General features: G+C 39.2%; 1 protein-coding gene across 2 annotated transcripts in view; it reads left to right on the forward strand.

Annotated features, from left to right (window-relative positions):
• Window positions 1–12132, forward strand: part of ROCK1 (Rho associated coiled-coil containing protein kinase 1) — a 154635-nt gene that overhangs the window by 30066 nt on the left and 112437 nt on the right. For both annotated transcript variants that reach the window (XM_007974485.3, XM_007974486.3), the window contains exon 2: window positions 8765–8846. In XM_007974485.3, coding sequence (XP_007972676.3) covers window positions 8765–8846 — 82 coding nt within the window. The remainder of the gene's footprint in view (window positions 1–8764; window positions 8847–12132) is intronic.

Genomic DNA, 12132 nt, shown 5'->3' on the forward strand with positions numbered 1-12132 from the left:
ACTACATGGACACACGTGGATCACATACCGAAAGGAAGGAGAACACTTTTATTCTCACTTCTCTTTCTGGATGGGTAACAGATCGTCTTCAACATGCACTCCCCTGGAGTGTATTTTAAAGCACTGGTGGCAGGCAAGCCCACAGGGAGTAGTTCCCCAGAGCTAAAGTGGGCTCCAGAGGAGCAATCTAAGACAGCTACTGAAGTGCCGACCCTTCCCGTTCCCCTCTATTTGTACCATCAGCCCCACCATCTCCAGTATATCCTACTTTCCCCTCTTCATTCTTACCCCTCCAGGAAATGCCTGATGGGAATGGTGCCATAAAGGTTCAAGTTTCCTTCTCATTGCAGGACCTTAAGCAAGTAAAGGGAGACTTAGGTCAATTTTCTGATGACCCTGATAGGCGTGTAGAAATTTTCTGAAATTTAACTCAGGTGTTTTATCTCATGTGGAGGGATGTTGTGATGCTGCTAAGTCAAACCCTCCCTGCAGCTGAAAAGCAGAGAGTTCCGCAAGCAGCAGAAAATTATGGAGATGAACAACATACCTCCTATAGCAGACCAAGTTAAAAAAGAGGAGAAAAGGAAGGTGAGGAAGAGGTAGAAACTTCACTCCCACAAGGAAGGGAAGCAGTTCCGGTTAAATAACCCTAATTGGGATCCCAATAACTCAGCAGATGAATGGAAAAGGAAGCACTTTTTAAGGTGTGTATTAGAAGGCCTATGGAAGACCACAGCTAAACCTCTCAGTTACTCTAAACTGTCCATGATAGACCAAAAACCAGACAAGAATCCCACAGCTTTTATGGAAAGGCTGAGAGGGGCACTAATAAAGCACACCTCTCTATACCCCGATTCAGTTGAGGGACAGCTCATCCTGAAGGACAAGTTTATTACACAGGCAGCTCCCGATATTAAAAGAAAGCTACAGAAGCAAGCAATAGAACCAGATAGCACCCTAGAAAGCCTCCTGAGAATAGCCACTTCAGTCTTTTACAATAGGGATTGGGAGGAAGCCTGAGAAAAGGAGAAGTAGTACAAGAGAAAAACAGAGGCTCTAGTAGCAGCATTACAATCTTGTAAAGTCCAGAATCCCCAAGGTGCATCCTCTAGCTGTTATCAGTGTGGTCAGTCTGGGCATTTTAAGAAGGAATGCCCAGGAAGCAAGACGAAGCCACGTCGACCCTGTCCAGCCTGTGGTGGAGACTACTGGAGACAGACCTGCTTTGGTCTTTTGTTCTGGGTTCAGAACTAGTCTCACAGATGGTCCAGCAGGACTGATGGGTCCTGGAGCTCAAACCCCTGGCTCCAGCGACTCAGACTGCCATTACAGCACAGGTGTCCCGGGCTTTCCTGCTAGACGAGAGCTGCAAAACACCTTCCAAAGGACCCTTTTTGGTGCCATCTCAGCTCACTGCAGCCCCCCGCTCCCAGGTTCAAACGATTCTTGCGCCCTAGCCCCCTGAGTCGTTGGGACCACAGACGCACGCCACCACCCTGCCTAATTTTTGTATTTTTAGTAGAGACGGAGTTTCGCCATATTAGCCAGGCTAGTCTCGAACTCCTAGGCTCAAACGATCCGCCTACCTTGGCCTCCCAAGGTGCTGGGATTAAAGGTGTGAACCACCATGCCTGGCCTGTTTGGTTTTTCTTGCTGATGGCTGTAGTACAAATGGCTGTAGTCCATTTGTTTTGAGACTTTTCCAAATTGTTTTTGCAAAGACTATTCCTTACTGTGGATGATTACTGAAGTCTTGATTCCTTTAGCTTGTATTCAGCTAATGTTTGGGCAGAGATTTCCTTGAATGTCAGATGCTCCAATACATACCAAAAAAGCCGCAGAAAACAAAAAGAGAACCACCTCTCAGTCTTTGCAGATTTGCCCTCTGCTGGGGTACTCCTTTACCACTTAGCTAGGCTTGTTCTGAGTTTCAGGATGAAACTCAGATGAGATGAGAACTTAGGATCTTCTCAGGATTTTTCTTAGCATGCTTCTTTGCCTGGGCTTCACATGGCTTTTTAAATTCCTCTGTATACATGGCTGCTTTTGAATCATCTTATTTCCCAAAGAGTCTCACCCTGCTTCTCCTCTGGGCCTAGATGGTCTATTTGTGTTGTGTCCACTAGTCCTCCCTACTTCCCCATCTTTTACCTCAGGTGTGTCAGTAGGTTTTGTAGTTAGCTTCGTTGTGGCCTTTATGAGCAGCGCATGCTGCTTTTCCTGCCTGTATTCTGAATTATGTGAAACAGAGTTTAGGTTCTTGCCTTAGTCCTTCAGGTATCTCCCATACAAGATAGAATGAACATACACAGTATGGTCTTATTCTACCCCGTTGGGTTCAAGGTTTGGGGGGGTGGTAAGAGGAGGAACCAGTCTACTACCTGCTCAAGACTTAAGATTATCCTTAGCGGATGGGACAAGAGCAAGTAACCTGCCGTAACGCTTTCCTACCATTTGGGATAGCTTTTACTTGATTGGATATTTGCTTGTTTGTTATAAACCTAAATTTTCTAGAACTTCTGCAGACCTGTTTCAGATAGCTTGTTACTTTTGATGTTTCTGTGGGTGAAGGAGAGCTTGGAGCTTCCTAGTCCATCAATTTGCTGATATCTGATAGTGACTTAAAATAAATTATGGCTCTGTGTGTGTGTGTGTGTGTGTGTGTGTGTGTGTATGTATGTACCAAGAGGGGAGGATCTCTTGAGGTTAGATGTTTTAGTCCAGCCTGGCCAACATGGTGAAACCCCATCTCTAATACAAATACAAAAATTTTTATGTGTGTGTATATTTGTACACACACACAAAAACATATCATAAAACTTATCATTTAACTGTTTCTTTTTTGTTTGAGACAGTCTCCCTCCATCACCCGGGCTGGAGTGCAGTGGCACGATCTCGGCTCACTGCAACCTCCACCACCCGGGTTCAGTGATTCTCCTGCTTCAGCCTCCTGAATAGCTGGGATTACAGGTGCCTTCCACCACACCCAGCTAATTCTTGTCGTTTTAGTAGAGACGAGTTTTCACCATATTAGCCAGGCTGGTCTTGAACTCCTGACCTCAAGTGATCCTCCCGCCTTGGCCTCCCAAAGTGCTGGGATTACAGGCGTGAGCCACCTAGCCCATTTAACTGATGCTAAATGTATAATTCTGTGGCATTAAATCTTTCACGTTGTTATGCGACCATCAGTGATATTTAAATGGCAAATGTTTTGGCTTCTTTTGCATTCTCTATTCTGTTTGACTGCCTGAGACGTTTTAAATTCATTCTTAAGGCATTTCTGCTTTTTAAGTTCCTTCTCAGCTTCGTTGGTACTATTCTTTCTGTCTGTCTTCTCTTCTCTGTGTCCTCCTCCACCATTTTTGCTCTGTGTACCTCTTTTGCTTTTCTTCCTTTTCTTTTATTTTTTTGAAACAGAGTCTTTCTCTGTCACCAGGCTGGAGTGCAGTGGCGCAATGTTGGCTCACTGCAACCTCTGCCTCCCAGATTCAAGTGATTCTCCTGCCTCAGCCCCCCGAGTACCTGGGACTACAAGCGGGCATCCCCGTATCCGGCTAATTTTTTGTATTTTAATGGAGAAGTGGTTTCTCCATATTGGTCAGGCTGGTCTCGAACTCCAACCTCTGGTGATCTGCCCGCCTCGGCCTCCCAAAGTATGGGGATTACAGGCGTGAGCCACTGCACCCAGCCTGCTCTGTGTACCTCTTAAATGTTAGTGTTTCCCAGGGTTCTATTCTTGAGTCTTTCTCCACTCTCCCTGTTTATTCTTGTTGGATAATTGCATATGTTCTCACAGATTTAAGTGTGCTCTCATGACTCCCAAATCTATATTATAGTCCCAGTCTCTCTGTTAAACCCAAACTTATATCCAGTTACCATCTAGTTATCCATGAAATGATATCCCAAAGGACCTCAGATTTAGTGTGTCTGAAATATTTGTCTTCTCTCCAAATTATATTATCTGGCTTGTTTAATGAAGTTGCTGTCTTCTTAAATCAACTTGAAGATCATATAATCATTTTCAACCTTTCCTGTTCCTCTTTCAGTTATTCATCAGATTCTTTTGCTTCTAATGCCCCATTCCTGTTTCCCCAGTTTTTCAGTCTTTTATCCTTTTATGCTTGTATTACCACAGTATTCTCCTAGTCGCTTTCATCTCCACCTATCTCTTCTGCTTTTAATTTATCATCTTTATCATTGACAGACTACTAAAATAAAAACCTGTCATGCCACTCTCCTTACCGCAGAAATTCCTATGGTTCCAAATTATCAGAAGATAAATTCTTCTCCTGGTATGTTATACCTTTAACATTCCCTACCTCATCATCACAGCTTTGACTCCTTCTCCTTCGTCTCCTTCTCACCTTTCCCAGTCCAGAACATTCTACTCTCATTCTCTGAATTCTCTTTGCTTTTCACCTCTAGATTGCCTTGCCCCACTTCTGTCTTATTCCTTCATAATTCTGTTCTTCAAGGTTCAGCTCAAATTTCATCTTCTCTGTAAAGCCCCAACAGCCCTTTCTCTATTTATGTAGTACCTACTTACAACACTTGATGTCCTATATTTACTTTTTCTACCTACTAACCTCTGAACTCTCAGACAGGAAGTATTTTCTTTTTCTGCTTTCCTGCAGAAGAGGAGGCATATTTAGAAATAAATAATTACAGTATAACAGCTAAATACATAATTTCTGTAATAGCACAAAGGAGGTCATATAACGTTGCCTCAGGGCACTGGGGAAGGCAGCACAAAGTAAGGGACATTTTGAGGCAGTCTTAATGTGAGAATGTTCACATTCCAACTGGAGAATAGAGCAGGTGCAGAGGTTCCATAGGGTAGAGTGAGCCTGGCTTATTTGGGAAATGGCTGGTAGCACACTGGCATAAGCCCAGCTATGTGCATGTAGAGAAACAGGCTGGACAAAGTTGTGATTGGAAACTGATTGGGAAGAGCCATTGTTTGTTGTACTAGATAATTTGGAACATTATTTACTTATTTATTGACTATAAATGTCCTGGGAAACATTGACCTGGGCATAGTAATGTCACACTAGTTAAACAGATATTGATTGTATTTAATATCAGGTTGTTAAAATTCCCTAAGGAAATTCTGTTTTCATTTTCATAGCTGTGCTTAATTTTGATGAATTATTTCTTTATCAAGTGAAGAAAGATTGATTGGTCGACTGATTGGTTTTTAGAGACAGGGTCCCATTCTGTTACCCGGGCTGCGGTGCAGTGGCGTAATCGTAGATTACTGTAGCCTCAAGCTCCTGGGCTCAAGCGATCTTCCTGCCTCAGCCTCTCAAGTAGCTGGGACTGCAAGCATGTGGCACCACGCCCAGCTATTTTTTTTTTTTTTTTAAACTTTTATTTTTGTAGAGATAGGGTCTTGCTATGCTGTCTAGGCTGGTCTTGAACTCCTGGCTTCAAGTGATCCTCCTGTCTTGATCTCCCAAAGTGCTGGGATTACAGTTGTGAGCCATGACATCTGGCCTAAGGGACTTAGTTAAAACAACATTTTACTACATATACCAAAAGCATTTTCTTTAAATGGTATATCCTCTCTTATCAGAGTTTGTCAGCACTCTTTAGTACCAGTGGGCAGTCCATTTTAGAAGTAGTTTGGTTTTCAGAAGCCCCAGTTTTGCTGCCATAGTTTTCAGTGAATTTTGAGGGTGGGGTAGTGTTTCTCCAAAAATATGTCTATTAGGTTTAGAATAATAACCATTTAGATTTTGAAAATTTACCTAAAAATGAATGTTTCTTATAATAATGTAACTGTCCTTTCCTCGTTAAATTCTCATGCCTTATAATGTGTTATTTTTAATGGATTTAATCCTAAATGATGTTTTACACCTGACTCATTTTTGTTAATTCAGATCTATCCAGAAAACTAAAGTTTGCAGTAGTGTTGAATAATTTTCTTTTGCTTCTGCTTTTGCTTCAACTCTGTTGTGGCATAACACAACAGGCCTCTATCTCCTCTTCCCTGTGCTCCCTCCCACCCCCATATCAGTGCTTCTCAGGAAATGTGAAGTGTTTTTACTTTAAAGATCACTGTAAAATGTTATACTTTTAATTGATTATGCCTGACTTTGTGTGTATATGTGAAAATACTTACGTAACTACCTTCTTTTAACATATAACTGCTACGACTGGTCTACTACCCTTGTTCAACTATTAGTAGCAAAGAATTTAATTACTGTAATTTTTTGACATTGATTGGCCCCTCTGTTATATATTTTCTCCTCCACATTTTTTTTTTTTTTTTTTTTTTTTTTTTGAGACGGAGTCTCGCCCTTTGACCCAGGCTGGAGGCATGATTTTGTCTCACCGCAACCTCCACCTCCCGGGTTCAAGCGATTGTCCTGTCTCAACCTCCCAAGTAGCTGGGATTACAGGTGCCCACCACCACCATGCCCGACTAATTTTTATATTTTTAGTAGAGATGGGATTTCACCATTTTGGCCAGGCTGGTCTCTTAACTCCTGACCTCAAGCAGTATGCCTGCCTCAGCCTCCCAAAGTGCTGAGATTACAGGAATGAACCACCGCTTCTGGCCTCCTCTACATTTTTAAACTGATGATTAAGCTATATGATGGACATGTTGTGAAAGTAGAGGGTAGTTTTGCTCATGCCTAAATCATAAAATTAAGTAAAGGACCAGTGGAAGTATATCCTTTGATTATCATTCCTCGTGAATTGTTCTTGCACTTGGATGAATGTTATGTTAACATTTCGAGTCCTGATACTAGAATTTGGACTTTTAGGAAGTGTGGAAGTGCTATTCTGCATTATTTTATGGAACTTCAGAGTGTTGAATAAAAGATAAGATTCCTGCCTCATTTATAGTGGAAAAGCTGCACAACATTCCTTGCGTTGTGCAGCTTTTCCACTGCATTAAAATGGAAGCCTGCATCCCTCTCTCCCACCCCAGTGTCTTGACTCCCCTTAGAAACCTCAGTTGGTATATGCTTTGGTTAAGGTAGAAGAATACATTCTTGCTAACTTTATTTCCCTAATAAAGGCATACAAGTTTTGCTTATGGGTGATGCTGAAAAGTAATAGACTATCCTGTGGTATTGTAGAATTAAAGTGTATGGTGCCAGGTCCAAACACTTAGTGACCATATGTAATTAGTAGAGGCAGCTCATTTTTCGTTAACAAACACATGATCAAATACTTGGTCACGCAAAACTCAGATGCCCATATGTAACAACAACAACAAAAGTACTTCGGATTACCGCACTGGGAAAGGGTTTAACCTCATGACCTAAGATTTACTTTTAAGGTTTTATGACCACATGACTAAAATGTCTATTTTCTGTGTAGGTCATTCCTGTCAATAGGGAGACTAACATTGAGAACTTTCAAATGTCAGTAACAGAAATAAAAGAGAGAGAAGTGAGACTATTAATGTCCAGACACTTCACATATTAACTCATTTAATTCTTACAAATCTGTTATGTGTTGTAATCATTATCCCTTATTTTACAAAAAAGAAAACTGAGGCTCAGAAAGGTTATGTGACTTGTCCTCCCAACAGTATCATGTTAAATATACTATTTTTTTCTTTAAAATGCTTTTGCCTGGTTCTTTATTTTTTTAATGTTTTGACCCATCTGGAACTGATTACATTATTAAGCATCACGCAAAAACCGTTCTTTCCCTTAGTGCTGTTCAGTTATACAAACAACATTTACCAAAGAGTGAGACTTTGTAATGAAGATTGCTTAGGATTATCTGAATGTTCTTCCAGTTCCTGCCATGCGGCAGGCTATAGTCTGAATAGATGCTTTCCTATTTCAGTACTGCTTAGTATACCTTCACACTGCCATGCACTTGCTTAGATAATACTTAAATATCCTCTTAAAAGCAAAAGCTCAGCCAGGCGTGGTGGCTCACACCTGTAATCCCAGCACTTTGGGACTCTGATGCAGGAGCAATTGCTTAAGGTCTGAAGTTCAAGACCAGCCTGGGCAGTATGGTGAAACCCTGTCTCTACACAAAAAGATAAAATTTAGCCAGGCGTGGTAGTGTGAGCCTGTAGTCCCTGCTACTCTAGAGGCCGAGGCAGGAGGATGGCTTGAGTCCAGGAAGTGGAGGTTGCATTGAGCCAACATTGCACCACTGCACTCCAGCCTGGGCAACAGAGCAAGACCCTATAAAAACAAAAAACAAAAAACAAAAAAAACAGAAAAAATGCAAAAGCTCATGTGTGTCCTTTACTGCTAGGTTTCCCTGGAAAGTGCCTCAAAGAAAGAAAGAAGACCCATGAAAATCCAATACATTTTTATAATTAAAAATGTATATAGCTTGTATTTGTGATTATGGGTATCTATTTTATATTAAACCTCACATTTTATTATTTAGCTGTTACCTTGTAAAATATTTATAGTAACAAATATAGGTTTTTGATGTCTGTGAGATAAAGATAAATGCAGTAGTAAGGAGAAGTAATGCAAAATAAAATTTCATGTCCTTATGAGGGGAAAAGCTCATGGATTGAAATCACTTGCAGCCAATCTGTGGTAATTTTCTTGCCCCTGGGCCCGCCAGACTTAGAAGGTAAAAAGAACTACATATGAAATGAAAACAGCTTTTCTCCCAGTTCTCATCTAATCTTGTAGAGGGTGTTAAATGTACACAAGATGTGTTAGGGGACATTAAATATTAAAGCATATATTTTATTATTTCATAAAAAAGGAAACTGTTCATAATGTGATCCAAAAAACTAACCATTGTTTGTTTGTTTCTTTAGGATGGATTGGATGCTTTGGTATATGATTTGGATTTTCCTGCCTTAAGAAAAAACAAAAATATTGACAACTTTTTAAGCAGATGTAAGTAATTTTTTGTGTAGGTTAATGACAGACTTCATATAACTACATTTTGACTTAGATCATTCAAGCCCTTATTTTTTCTTCTATTTACTTTTTGGTGATTTCATCAGTGATTTCTACATAGAGTTTAGTAGGAAGTGTGTAAGAAGCAGTTTGGATGCCTGTTAGGGGAACCAAAGTACTTTGACGAGAAAGGGATGAAAAATAGCTAAAATAAGTATTCAGAAAACTGTGCATTGAGTTTGAATAACCACACATTGAGTTTCAGTGACTGCTGAGATACGAGAATTTTTCTCCATGAAAGCTGTTTTATATTTAAATTTTACAGATATTCTTTTCTGAAGGCTCCTTTTTAGATTGGATATTATAATTTAAAAATTTGGTTAACTTACAACTTCAAACTTTTAATCTTAAAGAATTAATAAGATTTAGATCATAAAGTCTTCCTTCATTTATTTCTGTTTCTAAACTATAAATATTGATACATGTAAGTTTGATTGGTTTTGGTGTTGTCTTTCAATTTTAGTTACATGTGTTTTGGTATTACAAAGATTTTATTTTTCTAAATAGTCATATCTTTTTGATTTTTAAAATCATTTCTATACTTTGAAATCTTGTATTAGAATTTTTAAATTTTGTTCTTTTCGTTTTTCAATTTTTAAAAATTCATTTAGTTTTATTTGAGTTTTTGAATATGGTTCCATATTCTGAACTGAGAAGTTTTTAAGTATAAAAGTTTTAATTATTTATCATGTCCTATGGACATAGCAGTAACATTTTATTAATGTTTACAGTTGCCTACCTCCCTACCTGACAACATAGTGAAGGAACTAAAACGATGGAGAGGTTTGACTGTTTATCTTAATGGTAACTGGTGTTTACAGAGATGGTGTAGATAAGGTGTAAATACTCCTTAGTACAAAGGCAGAGGGTGGGGCATGTTTTTTTTTAAAGTAATGGCTAGCAAGAATGAAATACGTGCTTCCTTAAACTTAGCTACTTTGTTGCTTTCATAATGTTAAGTGTGCTTGTGTATTATATTTTATAAATAGAGACATTAATGCTTTAGTAGAAATAAGTAAAATAAAAGTATAAATCTAAAGTAAACTGTTTTTTTTTTTTTTTCTTTTTTTGAGACGGAGTCTCGCTCTGTCGCCCAGGCTGGAGTGCAGTGGCGCAATCTCGGCTCACTGCAAGCTCCGCCTCCCGGGTTCACGCCATTCTCCTACCTCAGCCTCCCGAGTAGCTGGGACTACAGGCGCCCGCCACTGCGCCCGGCTAATTTTTTTCTATTTTTTAGTAGAGACGGGGTTTCACCATGGTCTCGATCTCCTGACCTTGTAATCTGCCCGCCTCGGCCTCCCAAAGTGCTGGGATTACAGGCGTGAACTGTTTTAACTGGTAAACCTGTACAATTTATTTTAATTTTTAAATTGGAGAAAAATGCAGAGAATAATATAACAAAATTTTAGGGAAGTCAAATGTAGCAGGTAAAAATCATGACCAAGGATAGTTTATGCCAGCATTACTAAGTTAGTATAAAATTCAAAAATCAATTAGTTTAATTTACCATATTAACGTACTCTAAAAAGGAAATTTAGTAGATACAGAAAAAGCATTTGATAAAATTTAATATCCATTCACAATTTTAAAATATCTGTCTGCAAACTAGGAAGTGAAGGAAGCTTCCTTTCCCCGATAAAGGGAATCTACAATAAACCTACAGTTCGGATTTTATCTACCTTGTTTAAGACAAATGCTTTTCCCCTAAGAGAGGAAAAGGCAAATCTGTCCTCTCTTACCATTTTTAGTTAACATCGTCTTAGAAGTTCTAGACAGTGCCATCAGGTAAAATAAAGAAAAGCCATACAGATTGAGAAGGAAGAAGTAAAACTTTCCCAATTTAGACAGCATGATTTTCCATATTGAAAATCTTCAAGATTCTGCAAAAAAAGCTACATGAACTAGTAAGTTTATTAAGCAAGGTTGAAAGTTAGAAGATTAATATCCAAAAAGCAGTTGCATGTACATTTATTAACGGCAAGCAATTGGAAATTGATTTATTGTAACAAATACAGTGCCATTTACAATAGAAGCAAAAACATGAAAAATTTAGTAGTAAATTTGACAAAATATGTGTAAACCTGTATACTGAAAACTATACAGCATTGTAGACAGAAATTAAAGAAGACCTAACAAGATATTCAGTGTTCATGGATTGGACAATTCAGTATTAAAATGTTAACAGTCCCCAAATTAATTGATCTATAGAGCCCGTATATTCTCAGAACCTTAGCAGACAGTTTTTTGTATAAAGTGACCAGCAATTCTTTAATTCATAGGGAAATGCAAAGGAAAATAGATAAACTGGGCATCATCAAAATTAAAAACTTTTATTTGTGCTTCAAAGATACTATCAAGAGTGAAGGCCAGGCACGGTGGCTTTCGCCTGTAATCCCAGCACTTTGGGAGGCTTAAAAATGCATTTAAGATTCCTGCATGTTGTCCATGTTGTGTGAAGTAGTAACTTGTTCCTTTTTTCCACTAAATTGCAGAGCAAGCTTCTATTGAATGGATGTACCTTGGTTTGTTCATTCCTCTGTTGAAGAATGTATTTGTTATTTCCTGTTTGGGGCAATTATGAATAAAGCTGCAATAAATATTCGAGTACAAGGTTTTGCATGAATTTAGGTTTTTTTGTTTTGTTTTGTTTTGTTTTTTGAGATGGAGTTTCACTGTTGTCACCAGGCTGGAGTGCAATGGCACGATCTCGGCTCACTGCAACCTCCACCTCCCAGGTTCAAGCGGTTCGCCTGCCTCAGCCTCCCGAGAAGCTGGGATTACAGGCAGGCACCACCATGTCTGGCTAATTTTGTATTTTTAGTAGAGACGGGGTTTCTCCATGTTGGTCAGGCTGATCTCAAACTCTCGACCTCAGGTGGTCTGCCTGCCTCGGCCTCCCAAAGTTCTGGGATTACAGGCGTGAGCCGCAGCGCCTGGCCATGAATTTAGTTTTAAATTGACTTGGGCAGATACGTAAATACACAGAAGTAGGATTGCTAGGTTGTTTGCTAAGAATAGGTTTAACTTCTTAAGAAACTGCCAAACTGTCTTCCAAAGTGGCTATACCATTTTATTATACATTCCCACCAACAATGAATGAGAGTTTCTGTTGTTCTGTATCCTTGCTGCATTTGCTAGTGTCAATTTTTGTTTGCATAATGTCTTTCATAGAGCAAAAATTTTAATTTTGATGAAATCTAACTTATAAACTATTTCTGCATTG

Source organism: Chlorocebus sabaeus, chromosome 18, assembly GCF_047675955.1.
Source record: "Chlorocebus sabaeus isolate Y175 chromosome 18, mChlSab1.0.hap1, whole genome shotgun sequence".
NCBI classification, from domain to species: Eukaryota; Metazoa; Chordata; class Mammalia; order Primates; family Cercopithecidae; genus Chlorocebus; species Chlorocebus sabaeus.